This window comes from Equus caballus, chromosome 16, assembly GCF_041296265.1.
Source record: "Equus caballus isolate H_3958 breed thoroughbred chromosome 16, TB-T2T, whole genome shotgun sequence".
Taxonomy (NCBI): domain Eukaryota; kingdom Metazoa; phylum Chordata; class Mammalia; order Perissodactyla; family Equidae; genus Equus; species Equus caballus.
Window position 1 is genome coordinate 42,415,367 of NC_091699.1, and position 19,144 is coordinate 42,434,510.

General features: G+C 37.1%; 2 protein-coding genes across 2 annotated transcripts in view; both read left to right on the forward strand.

Annotated features, from left to right (window-relative positions):
* Nucleotides 1-5,297, forward strand: part of ASB14 (ankyrin repeat and SOCS box containing 14) — a 61,149-nt gene extending 55,852 nt beyond the window's left edge. Inside the window, exon 11 of the mRNA XM_070237336.1 lies at nucleotides 5,196-5,297. The gene's annotated coding sequence lies outside the window, so the exon portion shown is untranslated. The remainder of the gene's footprint in view (nucleotides 1-5,195) is intronic.
* On the forward strand, nucleotides 5,196-16,000 carry HESX1 (HESX homeobox 1). The gene is made up of 5 exons (XM_001490323.6): nucleotides 5,196-5,351; nucleotides 13,763-14,041; nucleotides 14,543-14,742; nucleotides 15,020-15,121; nucleotides 15,218-16,000. Exons 2-5 carry the CDS (start codon nucleotides 13,885-13,887, stop codon nucleotides 15,314-15,316), a joined length of 558 nt encoding a protein of 185 aa, XP_001490373.3. The 5' UTR covers nucleotides 5,196-5,351; nucleotides 13,763-13,884; the 3' UTR covers nucleotides 15,317-16,000.
* Nucleotides 16,001-19,144: the final 3,144 nt, after the last annotated feature.

Below are 19,144 nucleotides of genomic sequence, written 5' to 3' on the forward strand. Positions count from 1 at the left end.
TTGAGTCTGGGGAAAACCGGAGTCTAATTGTAGCCTATCCTGACTTGTCTTGTTCCCACTGTCACTCTGGGGAGGACATAAGGACAAGGCTAGACTGCATGAGAGTGTTCGTTGATAAAGATTGCTTAGAAGGAAATATGGCAGCATCCACCAAAAAATAACATTCATTGCCATAATGTTTGTTATAGTAAAAAAATTGGAGACAACCCTAAGTGCCCATTATCAGAGGTGTAGTTCAATAAATTATGGTTCATCCACTTGACATAGCACCAAGCAGCTGTGGAAGAATGAAGTAGAGCTATACATGCTGGCATGGCTGGGGGGTGAGGGGCGGGGGGAAGCGGGGACCACATTGCAGGACAGTACACATGTCTGACTCCATGTAAATAAAAGTATGTGTGTGTATATCCACCTGTTTATGCCAAAACATTTTAAAAAGACAGGAAGGAGAAGCACTAAACTGTTAGTAGTGGTAGCCAGTAGGTTGGGGAGTAGAAATAGGGTAGAATTGAAGGAGACTATCACATTTTACTCTATGAACTATGATACCGAATGAATCTTTTTAAAATAAGAATGCATCTGTGTTTCAGATGATTTTATATCAAAATTTTTTTTTTAAAGATTTTATTCTTTTCCTTTTTCTCCCCAAAGCCCCCTGGTACATAGTTGTATATTCTTCGTTGTGGGTCCTTCTAGTTGTGGCATATGGGACGTTGCCTCAGCATGGTTTGATGAGCAGTGCCATGTCCGCGCCCAGGATTCGAACCAACGAAACACTGGGCCGCCTGCAGCGGAGCGCGCGAACTTAACCACTCGGCCACGGGGCCAGCCCCTTATATCAAATTTTTAAAATCAAGGGCCTGATATGTACAAGGCACTATGCTTCACTGAAGATGATTTTAACTGATTTGAAAATGTAAAAATATGAAACTGTACTCTTGAGATTCTAAAAGAGCAAAGGCTAAAATGTTTTTTAAATGTTATAAAGTGAAATTATTCAACAAACCTTTATTTAACATCTTCTGTGTGATGGCCAGGATTTTTAAGTTTTAAACTCAGATTTTTAAAATGAATCCCCTATCTCACTTTTTAAACAGATTTTAGTTACAGAATGCCATAATGTCTTCTAATCTGTAGATTACCCTGGAGTGATACATACATAGTTCATAGAAAACTGGGATTACCTTTACACATTAAAAACCAATGGCAATGATAGTAAAGTCACAGCATTACATTGTTCAGTATTCAAATGTCACCTCTTGCTAGTTCCATCCATCATCCATCCATTTATTCACTCATTCAACAAATATTTATTGAATGTCTACTATGGCATTGTTCTGGGAGACATTGAAGGTACGGTAGTAACAATAAACTTTTATTTTAGAAAACACGTTTTAATATTTTAAAATGCTATCTCAAATAGAGCAGTGTAATTCCTATGCAAAAGTAAGAAAGGGGCAATGTCATTCAAACTTTGCTTATTGCATTTTCTTTCTTATTATGCTCACAAAGCATGAGCGTAATAATTGTATGGTTGATTTATAAAAAATCTCTGCCAAAACACTGAAGACTGGGCATTTTTCCTGATGTTAATAATTTAGGTCATAATTGACATACACAATTAGAAAATAAATTCTCGAAACTAGGTGGATTTACAAGTTACTAAAACAAAACATAAACCTCTCAGTTTTTACTTCATCTCATACATATAGATGTTTAAGATATAGACTGTCCAATTTTATGATTCTGAGAATCTCTTCTCTTCAGTGTCAATGTGTCAGACTTTTATTTCTCATATCAAAATAAGTGTTGAAAGATAATTGATGATATATCATATGCAAGTTTTCACATTGATCAGTACACTTTGATGTTTATATTGTGAGATCTTTAGTGAAGATATTACAGTGGCCTTTAATTGACAAAATCAAAAGAACAGAGAATTTGGAGATAGAAAATTCGAGTCAAGGCTCTCTCACCTGCTAGTTGGTGACTTCCGCAAATTACAACTGAACTCTCAGTTTCTGATTTCTCAGCTACAAAATAGTGGAGGATTTGTGAGAGGATTAAATAAAAATATGTTAAAATGCCTTAGAGGTTATGATGTACTATAGATATTTTGTGTTTGTATTCATTGTAACACTGCTCTAGATAAATAGCATTTATTAGAAACCAACAGTAGACATTTTATTATTGGTGAAACACTATTCTCATGTGAGGAACAAAACAAGGATGCCTGTTTTCATCATCACTATTTTCAGCATTGTTCTGTACTTCCAGACCAGCATTGTCCAGCAGAACTTTCTGCAGTGATGGAAGTGTTTTCTGTCTGTGCTATCCAATATGGTAGCCACTGGCTACACCTCTAGCTAAGTTTAAGTAAATTACAATGAAGTTAAATTTAAAATTCACTTCCTCAGTTGCACTAGCACATTTCAAGTACTCACTAGCCACGTGTGGCTAATGGCTACCGTATTGGATAGAGCAGATATAGAACATTTCTGTCATCTTAGAAAACTCTATTGCATTAAAAATTCTGTTGGTCTACAATTGTAGAATAATGTCTAATAATAATCACATAATTTGTTTTGTTTTTTATGCATTTTAAAGTAAGTTGTAGATATCAATATACTTCTCCTCTAAACTCTTTAGCATGCATATTATTAACTTTGGTTCAATACTTGTTTACACTTTTATAGATAAAATTTTATATATAGTGAAGTGAATACATCTTTTTTATATATATTTTTCTTTCCCATCTTCTCCCCAAAGCCCCCCAGTACATAGTTGTGTATTTCAGTTGGGGTTCCTTCCAGTTGTGGCATGTGGGACACTGCCTCAGGATGGTTTGATGAGTGGTGCTAGGTCCATGCCCAGGATCCAAAATCGTGAAACCCTGGGCCATCAAAGCAGAGCACGTGAACTTAACCAGTCAGCCACAGGGCCAGCCCCATGAAGTGGACAAATCTTAAAGAGTATATATCAATGAGTATTAACAAATGCGTACATCTGTATAATCCAAACCCCATCAAGATATAGAACATTACCGTCACCCCCAATTTTCCTGATTCTTCTTCATTCAGTCCCCACCTCCACCCCTATTTTCTGATTTTTTTCAATATAAAGTAGTTTTGTCTATTCTAAAACTTCACATAAATCAAATCAGACTGAACGTGTTCTTTTGCATAAGTGTTCTTTGACTGAGCATAATGTTTTTGAGATTCATCAATTTTGTTGCATATTTTGGTAATATATACCTTCATATTGTTGGGTTATGTTCCATTGTATAATCATACCATAGTTTATCTACTTTCCTGTTGATAAACACCTAGTTGCCAGTTTTTGCTATTATGAAAAGAGCTTCTATGAATATTCTCATGCAAGTGTTTTTGTGGACATATGTTTTCATTTTTCTAGGAATGAAATTGCTGGATCATAGCATAGGTATATGTTTAATTGTTTGCTGCTAATATGTAGAATTAAATTGACTTTTGTATATTTACCTTTATACTATGACTTTGCTAAATTCCCTTATTAGTTTTACTAGCTATTTTGTAGATTCTTAAGACTTTTCTACATGAAAAATCATGTCATCTGTGAATAGAGACAGTTTACTTCTTCCTTTCTGATCTTTATGACTTTTATTTCTTTTTCTTGCCTTATTACTCTGGCTTAGATCCAACATATGAATAGAAATGCTGAAAGTGAACATCCTTGCCTTGTTCCTAATCTTAGGGAGAAACATTCAATATTTCACCATTAAATATTATGTTAGCTGATTTTTTCTATAGATGCCTTTTATCAGGTTGACGAAGTTACTTCTAATCCTAATTTGCTGGAAGATTTTTTAAAGTGCTGAATAGGTATTTTTCTGCATCTGTTAAAGTGATCACATGATTTTATTCTTTTTCTCTGTTAATATGATGAATTACATTGATTGATTTTTTAATATTAAACCGTTCTTGCCTTTCTGGGAAAAGCCTCACTTAGTCATAATGTGTTATCCTTTGTGTATGTTCTATATTCAATTTGTCAATATTTTAAGTTTTGTGTGTATATGTTCATCAGGGATATTTGTCTATCTTTTTGTTTTTATTTTCTCATTATTGGGGTTTTTAGGCCTCATAATACAAATTTAAAAGTGTTCCTTTCCATTTTCTGAAAGAGTTTATGTAAGATTGGTGTTTGTATAAGACTATTCTTTAAATGTTTGATAAATTTCACCAGTGAAGTTATCTGGACCTGGAGTTTTCTTTGTGGGAAAGAATTTGATAACCAATTCAATTTCTTTAATAGATAGAAGCCATCATATTTTCTACTTCATCTTATCTCAGTTTTGATAATAATATTTTTCCAAAATATCTGTCTATTTTGTCTAAGTTTTTGAATTTAAAGTATAAAATTGTTTATAATATTCTTTTATCTTTTTAATGTCTCTAGTCTTTGTAGTGGTATCACATCTTTATTCCTAATATTGATAATTTGTGTTCTCTCTTTTGTTCTTTGTCAGTCTACCTACAGGTTTATAATTTTTGTTGGTTATTTCAAAAAATAGACTTTGTTGATTTTTTCCATTGTTTTATATTTCATTGATTTCTCCTCTTATTTTTGTTTCCTTTGATCTACTAACTTTGATTTTATTTTGTTCCCCCTCCTCCGGGTTCTTATTATGGATAAATTATCTAGTGCTGCGTAACAAATGACCCAAAATTTAGTGGTTTAAAACAGCAGTATTCATTTAATACCTCACTCAGCGTCTCTACATCAGGAATTGATGCAGACTTCTGAGTTAGATACCCAGTCCTGTCTTTGGGTCTCCATTAAGACTGTCATTAGATGTCAGTTGGGGCTTCAGTCATCTGAAGGCTTGACTGGGGCTGGAGGATTCACTTCCCAACTGGCTCACTCACATAGCTGGCAAGTTGGTGTGGACTGTTGACAGGAAGCCTCAGTCCTTCTCCATGTGGGCCTCTCTGTGAGTCTTGTTGCTGATGAAATGAAGAAGGTTGGGGCCCCAAAAAAGAGACGGACACCAGTGTTGACAGTGGAAGGAAAAAAGCCCCATCTTGCACGGGCTGTTTATTTTTATATCCCCCTAGACAAAGCTGGCAACTAGCCAAAGGCGGTGACTCAGCATACATGCTTCTATGCAAGCGCGCTCATGTGCCTACAATGCTGTGTTTGTTTCCCATCCCTAGGCTGAATTCCAGGATCTGAGAACATTCCTGTTTGCAGGCAATGTTCTCCCCAGAAGGGCCATAAGAGGACTGGGCAGAACATCCTGTTTGCAAGCAAGCTCAGCCGCAAGTCAGCTCCATGAAATGTCCTGTATGCAAGCACATTCATGTTCTCAGGCAAGATCTCCTTCAGAGTCTACTTAAAGTGTCCTCATAGCATGGTGGCTGGCTTTCCCTGGAGAGAGTTATCCAAAAGATCAAAGCAGAACCTGCAATGCCTCATAACACAACACTGGAAGTCACACATGGTCACTTTATTGTAGTACAGGTCTACTGATGATAAATTATCTTAGTTTTTGTTTATCTTAAAATGTGTTTATCTTGCCTTCATTCTCTGAGATATTTTTGTTGGATACAGAATTCTAGGTTGAAAGGCTTTTTTTTTTTTAGCCCTTTGAAGATGTTGTTCCATTGTCTTCTGGTCTCCATTGTTTCTGATGAGAAGTCCCCGTCAAATCATATTATCATTCCCATGTACATACAATAAGGTGCCATTTTTCTCTGAATTCTTTCAAAGTTTTCTCTTTATCTTTGGTTTTCATTCGTTTGACTATGATGTGCCTAGGTATAGTATTCTTTGTGTTTGTCTTGCTGTGGTTCTCTCAACTTCTTGAAGTTCTGTAAATTTGTAAATCTGTAAATTTATGTCTTTCACCAAATTTTGAAAAATTTCAGCCATTATTTCCTCAAATACTACTTCTGCCATATCTTCTCTATTTCTCCTGTAATTCCAATTATACCTATGTTAGATTTTTTAAAATATTGTCTTACAGGTCACTGAGGTTCTTTTAATTTTATTTTTAATGTTTTTTCCTATGTATTCTTCAGATTAGATAATATTTACTGTTATATCTTCAAGTTCACTTGCTCTTCTGTCTTCTCAATATACTGTTAAGCCCAATCAGTGAATTTTTTATTTCTGATATTTTATTTATCAGTTCTAGAAGTCACATTCAGTTCTCTTTTATGGTTATTATTTCTCTGATGAGTATAACATTTGTTCATTCATTATGAGTATATTTTCAATAGTCTTTGAGTATATTTACAATATCTGCTTTTAATCCTTGTCAGCTAATTCCAACATCTGTATCACTCCTGGATCTCTACATTGATTGTATTTTCTTGTGACTATGGAATACATTTTCCTGTTTCTTTGTCTAATAATTTTGGGTGGTATCCTGGACATTGTAAATGATATTTATGGAGTCTCTGGATTCTATTTTATTCCTTTGTAGAGTGTTGATTTTTCATTTTTTGGGTTTTATTTTATCAGGCTGGGCTTAAACTCTAAACGCTGTCTCCTTTGTGGTTGTCATCAGCTGAAATTTTTGTTTAATCATTTTCATGTTAGTTAAGATGTTTAGTGTTTTCTCTGTGCATGTAAAGTTCAAGGGTCAGCCAGGGATTTGGGCAGAATTTGGGGCCCTTCTCTGTATCTCTTTCCTTTCTAGGATTCTCTCTCAAGCTGCTATGGTCACTTTGAACTCTTTCCTTTGGTTCTTTAAGCCAGTAAGACCATGGATCATCCCATATCGTGCTGACTAATGCCTGCCTTCAAACAAAAAGCCACGAAAATGGAAAACTCACCCAGTGCTATTCACATCTTCCAAGTATCTACTCTTCTTCAGTTTCTGCCTCCTTTTGGCTACTTTCTAGTATTTTTGAATAGTTTTTTCAATATTTTGTCCAGAGTTTATAGTTTGTACCTTTGGGAGAGTAGGTACAATAGAAGCTACTTCACCATTACTGTAAGTAGATCCAGAAAGGCCTTTTTTAAGGGCCAGAAACCATAAAGGGTGAGATATACACATTTTACTATATCAAACTTCATATGACAAAAGACAGCACAATTAAAGTCAAAACTTAAAGGGCAAAATATTCTATATACAAAAGATTATTATCTTTAATATATGAGAACTCTTATTCATTAGGAAACAACAAGAAAAATTCATCCTAATAGAAAAATGGGCTAAGGACATCGTATGGTCTGAATGTTTGTCTCCCCCCAAAATTCATATGTTGAAATCCTAATGTCCAGTGTGATGGTATTAGGAGGTGGGCCTTTGAGAGGTGATTAGATCTTTAGGGCAGAGCCCTCATAAATGAGATTAATGCCCTTATAAAAGAGGCCCAAGAGAGCATCCTTGTCCCTTCCACCATGTGAGGGTACAATGAGAAGTATGCAGCCCAGAAGAGGGCCCTCACCCAACCATGCTAGCACCCTGATCTCAGACTTCAAGCCTCTAGAGCTATGAGAAATACATTTCTGTTGTTTATAAGCCACTCAGTCTGTGTTACAGCAGCCTGAATGCACTAAGTTTGTTATAGCAGCCCAAATAGACTAAGACAGAACATAAACCATCATTTCACAAAACAAGGAACACATATTGGCCAATAAACATATGAAGACACAAATGCTCGACCTTACTTGAAGGAATGCAAAAAGAAACGATGAGATTCTTTTACCTATAAGATTGGCAATAATTGAAAATGTTTTTAATAACAAGTGTTGTCCACGGTGTAGATAAGGGCACTCTCATGACTGTCGAAAATGCTGTTTAACTTATCCACTGGATATATTTCAAGAACTATATACATTTTTAAATTTTATCAGTTCCATTTGGTTCTTTTTAAAATCTTCCCAGTTATTTCCGATAATTTCTTTTTACTTGTCCCTATTTATGCTTCTAACCTCTAGTTCCTTAAACTTTGTTTAATAGCTATTCTATATTTTATATCTGATAATTCCAGTATCTGAATTTCTTCTGGAGCTGTATTAGGATGTGGATTTGACTGCTACAGTGTAGAGACCCCAAATAACAAGACAGATATTTGTTTCTCCATCGAAGTACGTAGTCCAGTGCTGGTGTGGAAAATCCAGTCCACAATCAAGTGTTCCAAGCTCCCTCTCTTATTACACTGCCATCCTCAACATTTCTTCAGCTCCCACCATCTTGTCTGTAGTCGAGATAGCAGGAAAGGGAAAATGGGAACAGGAAGGGCACACCCCTTTCTTTTGAAAGCAGGACTTAAAAATTATGCCCATTGCTTCTGCTCACATCTCATAGGTGAGAAGTCATATGACCACACCAACATCCAAGGCATTCTGGGAAATGTAGTTGTTAATCTTTATGTAAAAAAGTATATTGCTACTGAGGAAGCATAGAATGGATATTGGGAGACAGCTAGCAATCTCTGCCACACAATGTAAATCTGATTATTTCTGCTTATTTTCCCTCATAGTGTTTGGCCTCATATGCTTGATGTTCTTGGATTGTGAATTTATATTTGCTTACTCTTAATCTGTGGGAATACTTGGACCTAAATTAGGGAAGCTTTCCTCTAGAAAGAGTTTGATCTGCTTTTGCCCAGACCCAAGATTGACAACGGTCCTGGCCTAAAGTAGGCGTCTTCAGTTCAGCTCCCCTACCTACTGCTAGCCTGAGGATTAGTATCCTGGTTTCAGTGATGCTCAAGATTTTTGCCCTTGTGGATGACTGCGTGTTTACCATTTGGTTACTGATCACTGCTCCCAGTTCTGATTTCAGTTCTTGGTTATTGGTCTTTTGTTTTTGTTTTGCTTGGTGAACAAGCAAAAATTCCCATATCTGAGCAATTGCATTTGAAGGTATGTTTTAGCCAGGATCTAGTTGTTTTGTAGTAGAAGGGTCTTTCAAGGAATATGGCCCAGCATATTGCTAGACCAGAAAAGTCCCATTCACTTTTCATTTTACTTCAAATTACTTCAATTTATTCAAAGTCTGGCTCTTTTCTCTACCTTTCAGCTTGCCAAAGTTGCCAGTAACCTGCTTGTTAATAAACCTAGTGGATACATTTCTGTCTTCATCTTACACAACCTCTCAGCAGCATTGACACAGTTGATCATTCGTTTATTCTTTCCTCTGATATGAGCTAGGCACTGTTTTGGATATGAACAGAATAGGACAAAAACCCTAGAGACAGTAAGCAGATAATAAATAATAAACACAATAAAATATATATTATGTAATATGCAAAAGGCGGTAACTGCTATGGAGCAGAAATTGGAGCAGGGCAAGGGGCATCAGGAGTCTTGGGAGAGTTTGCAATTTTAAAAGGGGCATAAAGGGTAGTCTCCATTGGGAAGGTGATATTTGAGGAAATAATTGAAGGAGGTAAAGGAGTGACCCATGAGGATATGTGGAGGAAGAACATTCCAGAGAGTGAAAACAGCCAGTGTAAAGGCCTTGAGGCAGGATTGTGCCTGTTGTTTTCAGGAAGATAAATCCAATATAGCTGAAACAGAGTGAGCATGGGAGAGAGTAATAGGAGATGAGATGAGATAGGGAAGTGGGGCAGGCAGATCACAGAGGACCCCGTAGACCACTGTAAAGACTGGCTTTTACTGACATAGGAAACCATTTTTTGAGTGGAGTTGAGGCGTGAACTGACTTATGATCCCTCTGGCTGCTTGTTGTGTTGATGGAAAACCATAGGGGGTCAAGGATGGAGAAGGAAGACCACTTGAGATGCTATTGTAGCCATCCTTCTCCTTGACCCTTTTTTCTCTATTGAGTTATTATCATATCTCCTGAATTTTCTCCTGACTTACTAACTGCTCCCTCTCAACCTCGTTCTCCAGCACTTCTTCTCCAACTCCCAAATGTTGGGACACCCCAGTCTTGGTGCTGAGATGCTTCTTGTATCATGAGGTCACCATTCACTGGGTGATCTCATGCAAACTTATGGCTTTTAATGGTTTTAATACCTATGATTTGAGCTGGTAATGCACAAACTTAGAGCTCCAGTCCTGACCTCCCACTCATAAATCCAATAGCCTACTTGCTCTCTAAACTAGAGCTCTTCATTTCTCCCCAAACCTTTCCTCCACTAACCCAGGCTTCCACACCCAGTAAATGGCACTATATTTGCTTAAGCCAAAAAACAAAGCCATCCTTATTGCTTCCCTTTCATCCAATCCATCCACAGCAAGAGCTGTTCATCTATCCCTTAATCAGTGATCTATTTCCTCCAAAATGCTGTGTACCAAATAACCTCAAAAATCTCAGTGGCTTACATAATGAATATTTATTTTTCTCACAAAACTGCAGGTCACTTGGTGTTTGGCTGAGCTTGGCTGAATTTGACTGACTTTACTGCAGGCTGCAGGATGGTTTGGGGTCTGTTCCATGTGTGTTCATTCTGGGGCTCAGGCTGAGGGGCACAGCTACCCCAGAGATAATCACATAATGATGTCAGAAACTCAAGAGGGCAAACCAGTCATGCTGGTACATTTCAAGCTTCTGTTCATTTCACTTCCAATTGGCTGAAGCAAGTCACACAGACAAACCCAAAGTCAAGGATTATGAAGAACACTGTGTCCACCAGGCCATGGCAAGGGGATGGCTATACACTATATTATAGAGATTAAAGAATTGGGAACAATTATTCAATTACTCAATCTCCCACACCCTCCTAAAGAATTATACCTCTCTACAAATCTACTATTACCCTTTTGTCCAGGAGCCATCATCTCTTGCCCCTAGATGATGATTGTGTTTTTGCTGCTATATCCCTCACACCTAGAACAATGCCTTAAATGTAGTATATACTCAGTAAATATGTGCTGAATAAATAACTCCCAACTGATCTCGATTACACTCATCTCCCTCCAATCTCTTTCCACATAGCAGTTAGGGTGAGGTTTTAAAAACATAAATCTGACCTGTAATATAATAAGAAATATATTTTTGGCCTTTATCCCTGGTTCCAGGCACACAGCTCCTAAATCTCTTGGAATTTCCTGAGTAATAGGAATGATAGGAGCATCTTTCATTCTAATGAGGTGACTCTTGGTGGGCCCCTAGATAGCTTCAGGATGGGGGGTGGTCACCAGAAAGACCAAACCTTGATTAGAAGTTTAGAACTTTCAGCTCCACCTCCCAACCTCAGGAGAGGGGAGGGGGCTGGAGATTGAAGTTAATCACCAATAGCCAACGATTTAATCAGTCAAGCCTATGTAATGAAAATATCCATAAAAATCTCTAAACAACGGGGTTTGGAGAGCTTCCAGGTTGGTGAACGCATTGAGGTGCTGGGTGGTGGTCTGCCAGAGGGGGCATGAAGCTCTGTACCCCTCCCCCCATACCTTGTGCTAGGCATCTCTTCCATATGACTTTTCCTGAGTTGTGTCGTTTGTAATAAACTATTAAACCTAAATAGAGTGCCTTCCTGAGTTTTGCGAACCATTCAAGCATTCCTGAACCTGAGGAGGGGGTCGTGGGAACCCTAGATTTGGTCGGAAGTACAGGTGGCAACCCAGGACTTGCGACAGGTGTCTGAAGCCGGGGCAGTCTTGTGAGACTGAGCCCTTAACCTGTGGAGTCTGTGCTAACTCCAGGTAGTTAACGTGAGAATTGACTTGCATCACAGGACACCCAGTTGGTGTCTGCAGAGAACTGGAGAATTCCTTGGTGTGGAAAACCCATACACATTTTGTGTCAGAAGTTTTGTGAGTAAAAACAGCTCAAATTATCTTATCACTCCCAGCTTAAAACCCTACCCTGGCTTCCCTTTGCGCTTGAACTCCTTACCATGGTCTTTATAAAGGCCACCCATTATCCAGCCAGGCCTGGCCTTCCAAACAGGGAAGTGAGTGAATATATGAGAAAACATTTTCCCCACATTTGTAAAGAAACTCTTTCTTACCTTTTATTTTCATCTACTCATCCGTATATAAGATGGTACTATGTAAGTCCATATGAAGTCACCTCAAGTGGAATAAAAATATTGGAATGTATTTGTTAATAAAGAAGAAAGTGGAGACTAGAGTTGCCTCAGCATGTGCTGTAGCATCCTTGCAACTTGCACCCCTCAGGCACTAATCTGTGGGGGAAAGGGTCTCAGCGAGGCCTCCCTCCATCTCCTAGCTTACCTGGCTCACCTATTTACCTTTTCCATTCTTATCACCAGTTAACATATGAGATAATTTACTTATAATTATTGTTTGATGCCTGTCTTCCCCCCCAACCCCACCTGCACCTCTGTGAGGGCAAGGATCCTATTCTGTTTTTTCTGGTAAAGAGTAGAATGAATGGATGAATGAATAAATGTCTCAGGGAGAGAAAGGAATTTGGGAAGGTCCTGAATTCTCTCTCTTCTTCCAAGTCTTCCCAGATTGTCACCCCCATCTTTGCACAATCTACATCCCAGGATGCTATGGGCAAAACTTCCATGAAGTATAAATGTTTACTAGTTTATTCCTTCTCAGCATGGCTTCACTTGTCTATGTATAAACCCATCCTTCTGCATGCCTGTTGGTGTTTTATATGTGAAACTTTTATTCACTCTAGAGCTTGCGTGAGGAGGAATTTAGCTTAATATTTGTGACATCACGATAGGACAAAATCTGATGAAGTTGAGCTCCATCCTGTAGAGGCTATTTCCTCTGTGAGCTCAAACTACTTTTCCTCTTCCCTGAAGAAAAGTCTTGTAGTTGTTTAAATGAGGATAAAGCTGAGCACTTAAATTTTTCATCAAGAAGGTACCAAAAGAAGAAAAGCAGCAGAGTACGAGAACTAAAAGCATCACTCCTTTTTGAGGGAGTGGCCACTTTAAAATCTTCCCAGTTAGCAGCTATATTTCTCTTTTAATTTCAAGTTTTCTTATGAAATTAAAACATTCTGTTCTTTTATTTTTCACAAACCTTACTGTCTTCATGAAAACCCCCCAGTCCCTCAAATGATCAACAGAGGGAAATTTTTCTTTAAAAATACAGTAAACTCTGTTCTTTTCTTTGAAACACCGTGGTGGGGAGAAAAGGTCTTTCCTTTAGTTTGAAGAGTCATGCTTTTAAATTGCTTGGAGGTGGTTACATATGCATCTTCATATAAGCTTGTATCCCTTTCATTTAAAAGAAAAGATGAAAGAAGGGAATTAGCTCATTAATTATTTAAAATACTTGGTGCAACTGTTCCTTATGAATTAATCCAGCACTTGGAAGACAATTACACTCAGTGTTAATAACATTGCCAACCCTTTCCAGGAGGCTGCACTCCAAATACTATTGTGTTTTCCCTGACAACATTTACTATGACATATGCATATGAAAAACAGGCATTTTCATCAGAATTACTGTAATAGCATTAAGAGATTATTATTTTTTTCCAATTTCCATGGAAGAAAATTCACTTAAATTAGATTATTTATTCCTTGACTGCTCTTCTATCTTGCCTGTATGTTTAGGTAACTGGAGTCCATGAAAGTATAAACTTCAGAATGAAAAGCATGATTTTATACATTAATGATTTCAAATAAAAGAGGAGTGCTAGTTTGTGCATCGCTTCTTTCGAGAAAGTTAAGTCTGTGTTCTGCTCGGGAGAGATAACACTTTTTGTCCCTGTAGGTGGCCCCCCTGGTGTAGCCATTAGTTGCTAATTACTTGCAAACAAATAAACAATTAACTTCTCAAGCTGCTGGCTGGGCGAGTGTTCATTGACATGCTAAAACTTTCTAAGACAGGATTTTAATTAGTGACGTTCTAAATCCAGCCCCCTTGTCAGCGGAGCCCTAAGGTGAACTGCAGGAAGATCCCAGCCCTGTACACGGGGGGCAGAGTCAGCCAAGAGGCACGGAGTGGCCAGAGCTGTTGCTCTGTGCAGACCACTCGAGGATGACTCCCAGCCTTCAGGAAGGTGCCCGGCTTGGGGAAAGCAAACCCTCGCCCTGCTCCTTTTCGATTGAGAGCATCTTAGGACTGGACCAGAAGAAAGACTGTGCTCCATCAATGAAACCCCACAGGCCCTGGGTAGACACCTACGGCTCTTCAGGTAGGTCACAACCTCTATTATTTCATTTACATTGTTTAATTTGGCCTTTATTTCATACTACATAGAATTGGAGAGAAACTGCAGTTTCACCCAATTATGAAACTGAGGTAGCTAAGGCTTTTAAGGCCTCCAGCTGAGACCTATGGGAGATGACAAGAATATCAGCCTTAGATCCAAGTGGGTATACAGTTCTTTCACAGGAAATGCCAAGAACCCACATTTACTTCAGAAGATCTCTGTTTATTTGACACATCGGATATTCTGTCTTTTTTCACTGAAAAATAAATGACATTCAGAGACCAAAATGTTCTCTATCACCAAGGCAAGATCTTCGTTTTTGTTTGCTTTTTGGTTTTTGGTTGACGAGAGGTCAGTTCTCTTGTGAAACCCAGAAGAATTCCACTAGGAAAATTAAAGACAAGTTCTTGAAATTACTTCTTGTAGAATTTTGTGGAATATAGGATTGGACATCTAAGATGGGGCTTATTTTTCTGTTTTTAGGGAAAGATGTTAACCTATGTCTGCACGTCGCAAGCCTTCCTAATGGGATCTCATTCCCTTGTACTGTGGATCACCCAGCACCAGAAAAAAGAGGTTTGAAACATGAAAATTACTTTTCAGCCTCAGAAAGACAGTCTTTGAAAAGAGAGTTGAGTTGGTATAGAGGCCGAAGACCAAGAACTGCTTTTACTCAAAACCAGGTGGGAAGTTTTTTCAACCAATAATGATCTTACAAAGGCTTTAACTGACGCCCCGTTGAGCAAAATCCCGTTCACTTTGGGATCTCAGTTTAGAAGGCTTATTAATGAAACAATAGACTGTATCTTTTTTAGCAGTTTCTGGATAGTCATTTTACAAAAGGCATTTGGATTAATTGCCCAAGATTTAAATGCAATTATTTTACTATGCAAATTAAAGTCCATTTTATGATGACACACCAAATATCAACATTTTAAATAACTTTTTCCTTATTGTTAGATTGAAGTGTTGGAAAATGTTTTTAGAGTAAACTGCTATCCTGGCATTGATATCAGAGAAGACTTAGCTCAAAAATTGAATCTAGAGGAAGACAGAATCCAGGTAATTTTCAAATTTAGTTGTTACTCATGATGATTGAAATGTTAAGAATAATAAAATAATGTTTCTGAGATCTATTTTATTTTTCCTTAATTTTAGATCTGGTTCCAAAATCGGCGTGCAAAGCTGAAAAGGTCTCATAGAGAATCTCAGTTTCTAATGGCGAAAAAAAATTTCCACACGAATCTCCTGGAATAGACAGAAAACTAAGCGTGTGAGATTGTCTTCCCATTGCAGAACGTGAAGAATCAATGGAAATATCAAGTGTTAAAAATGTGATCTTTTTTTTTCTGCATTTAATCTAAATAATGTCTTTTTTTTTCCCCCGAAAATATGTTGTAAATAGTTATTACTACACTATGGTACCTATTCTATTTGGGCACTTTTAATTACAATAAAAGCTTTTCCTATATATTTTGATAAGCATTTTCAGAAAAAGCCAGTTATTTTTAAGTGAGCAGATTTAACCTAATTAAGTAGTTTGCTAAAATAGGTAAACTCATGACTAAATGACTCCACAAACTGGATTCCATTTACAAAATAATTCAAGTAAAATAATCTGAAGAATGGCACAAATGTGTGATTTGTTTCAGTTAGTTTCCTTCAAGTGCATTTTGAAACAGGATTATGCTTCAATAGATTATAGAATATGATTTAGTCATGAATCTTTAGTTTCTCTTGCTTTCTGGCAAAAAGCAGTGAGAATTTCTCATCATGTGTATCCATACAAATCCTTATGGCATCCCAGTTTCAAGGTGTTTTTTTAAGCAAAGTCATTATGCCAAAGTAGAGATATAAAAGCATCAATTGTCATATTCCTACCATTGGTATTGCATTGCACAAAAGAATTGAGTTGCAAATAAATGCAAATTTTAAAATGTTTTTCTAGTTCATTTAATGTTGTGCTTTACTTTCATTCATTAAAGTAATAATGATCATCTGCCTTTTATCTATTTCCAGTTAGTAATTTCCAGTCAACTGTGTATTTTGTTACAGTACTATGTTGACTGAGAAGGTAGGATAACTGACATGTCTTTTGTGTGTGCTGTGACATGGTTGCCGGAAATAATCAGGGCACTTTCTGGGACAAAAACTATGTACTTTGCATTTGCCATTTTACCTGTCACTTAAAGATGGGAGTAGGATAAGATGCCTCACAAGAAGGAGTCCTACCATTGGAAGGGTATTTGTTTTCCGGTTATTTAATGAAAGGCCAAAGTGAGTGTTTTTGAAATGTTAGCTTGAGGACTCTGACTTTGTCTCCTGGAAGACGTATTTCCCCTTTGCCCATTTGAATTGAATTCTGCCTGGCTTCCCTCTTCTTTTTTTCCTATTCTTCTGTCCTTCTTTTCTGTCCCAGTGATGACCAGAGTAGAAGGTCTTGTTAAATTATTGAATCTACACCCACTATGTACGTTTTATTTCTTCCTCTTTTTTTTTTATTGCATGAGAAAGATTACAGGGAATTTACATGTTAATACTAAGGAAAAGTAGCATAACTCAGATTTTGGAGATTTTTAAAATCATTTGCTGAGAGCACATTTTGGATAGAGAGCTCTGTGTCCCAACAACTGGCCAGCAATGTTCTGTGCTTATTCTGTTCCATTATTGCTGAGATGAAGAGGGAAGAGGAAAAGAGGGACAGCAAGGGCAGTAACTGGAAGACCAGAGATGTTAAATGTTTTCCAAGGAAGTCTCTACTGTCAGGACCACTTTTTCCAATATGAAGAGTGCTTTCACTAATATAAAGTTTGACGTACTATTTATAAAATAGTGAAAATTTATCCACCAGGAGCTTTCTTTGCTCTTCATTAGATTCCCCTGAAATTATATTAAGTTGGAGGACTGGAAGTCACCAGGAGTGGGTTAGAGGGGAAACTGTCGTGTGATGGGTAAGCTTTTTCAAACAGCTTTTTATTTTAATCCCCAAGTCCACGCATACATATATACTTGAATTGTTTACAGTATGTAAACATATATATTTATTGTTATTGCGGCTATTTTTTTAAATGTCATCACACTTGACATTCTGTGCATCCCTCCAACATCTTGCCATGTCGGACATATAGCTCTGTCTCCTTCTTAATACTTACTTAGTTTAGGATAAGATTTCAAGTCCTGTACATAACGAATTATTCCACAATATTAATATTAATATTTAAGTATTTTTGAAGTAGTACCTTTCACAAATTGAGATTTTTCAAAGAATAATCATAGTTAACCTAGAATTTGTCTAAAATTAGACCTAACCCCCAAATCTCTGAGATGTATGAGGATTTTGTATAAAGTTATATTTAGGAAAAAAATGAAATAGTATCACAAACATTGATCAACAACTAGTAATGTACTTAATATTTTTTTAAATTATAAAAAGTGATCACACCTACAAAAAGTCTGGTAAGGAAAGAAACATAGTAATTCTAGAATATCATTATCTCAGTATTTTCCAGTGACAATTTAATATAACTGATTTACATGGTTCTAAAATTCAATTTTGTCTATAATTGAGATAAGTTGTATTTATAACCGAGGTTATATATTTATAACTGAGATAATTTATAATAGAAATAATGCATTTATAACTGAAACAACATTTAGAAGTAAGAAAGAAATTAAATAATACTAGTATTTGTAATATTAAAGAAATAACTGAGAATGTAATATGTACATCTTTTTATATTTTCAGATACTAATAACAATATCATTAAATGTTGTGAAGTGAGTCCATAATATATAAGAATATTCAAGAAGCAAGATGATATACAAAATCACTAGTGTATTTCCCCTAAAATCATTTCCAAAAACCGAAAAGATAAAGGCTGATCTTATTAAAGGAAATAATGAGTCAGTAACTTTTTTTTTTAGCAATTACAACTGTTAGTAATTTGGAGAGAATATATGAATATTCAGGGAAAACACTGGACTTTAACTTTGAGGCAAAATCAACTGAGATGAAGATGGAAACAAAAAACCAAGATGAAATTATCTTTCTCTGAAAACACACAGGCTCTAATCCACAGCTTATCTCTGCTCCTGGTAATTCCAAGCCTTTGTCTCCATTAATGCCCAGGACAAAGTGAACAGTAGTAACAAATCAAACTAATGCGGTCAGGCTAATACCTGGAGCGTCTCTATTATCTGATGACTGCCTAAATAAGGTTATTTGGTCTCCCGTAATGGCATTTGTCTCTTGTGAAGCCAGCCAAACAAAGCCCATCACTAAAGAGTGCTGGTGGAAACAATGGCTGTGTGTGCTGGTGGTCACCTTTTGAGTTAATCAGGGTTAATAGCTGCTTTCACTCCTTGCGTCTTATCACACATCATGAGAGTGGCATAAATCCCCCATTACCGAGCCCAACACACAGCATCACCTGGACCTTGTGCTTACTTGTAAAGGCAGGGAGCTGTGTCCTAGTCCATTTACTCGATATGGAACCCAAATCAAAGTATGACAATTGGTGACTGGCTATCTCCATTTTACTGAGCCCCATAGGACCAAAGACCCCTCCACATGCCTTTGGCTAAATTTAATGCTCAGTTTGTCTGTCTCCTGCTGGGGCACCAGCCCTCAGCAGCTGAACAACCAAGGCAGCTCTTGGTGACTCCCACCACCCATATCCCGTTAGACTCACCACTTCCCATTTTCTTATTCCCACTCTTTTCCTTTTTCCCTGCTGACACCTTGGCAAGCTTGTTGATGTCAACAGGCATTATTGAGTCCCATAAATGAATCTCCAGCTGAAAAAAGTTTATTGCTTACCTTCTGTCTAGTAAAGAGTTACCAACATTTAGGAACTTCTGTGTTCTCTTCCTCCAGGCCTCCCAGGATGGCCTAGGGGGCCATCTCCCTTATTTAGCATTTTATGACCAGGTGATTTCAGTGAAATAAATGATACCATAGTTTATGTCCTATTTATCACATCATAAGCTTGCAAAGAGTCATGCATCTGTTATATCTAGTGTTGGACAAGAAATTGCATAACAATGTGTCCTTTTTATAAGGCATAACTCCTATTTGGTGGATAT

Excerpts from the sequence above, each read along its gene's own strand:
- HESX1 (XM_001490323.6), top strand. The coding sequence starts at position 13,885 with ATGACTCCCAGCCTTCAGGAAGGTGCCCGGCTTGGGGAAAGCAAACCC. Across the intron at positions 14,042-14,542 it reads AGACACCTACGGCTCTTCAG|GGAAAGATGTTAACCTATGT; the intron begins GTAGGTCACAAC and ends TTCTGTTTTTAG. Across the intron at positions 14,743-15,019 it reads CTGCTTTTACTCAAAACCAG|ATTGAAGTGTTGGAAAATGT; the intron begins GTGGGAAGTTTT and ends CCTTATTGTTAG.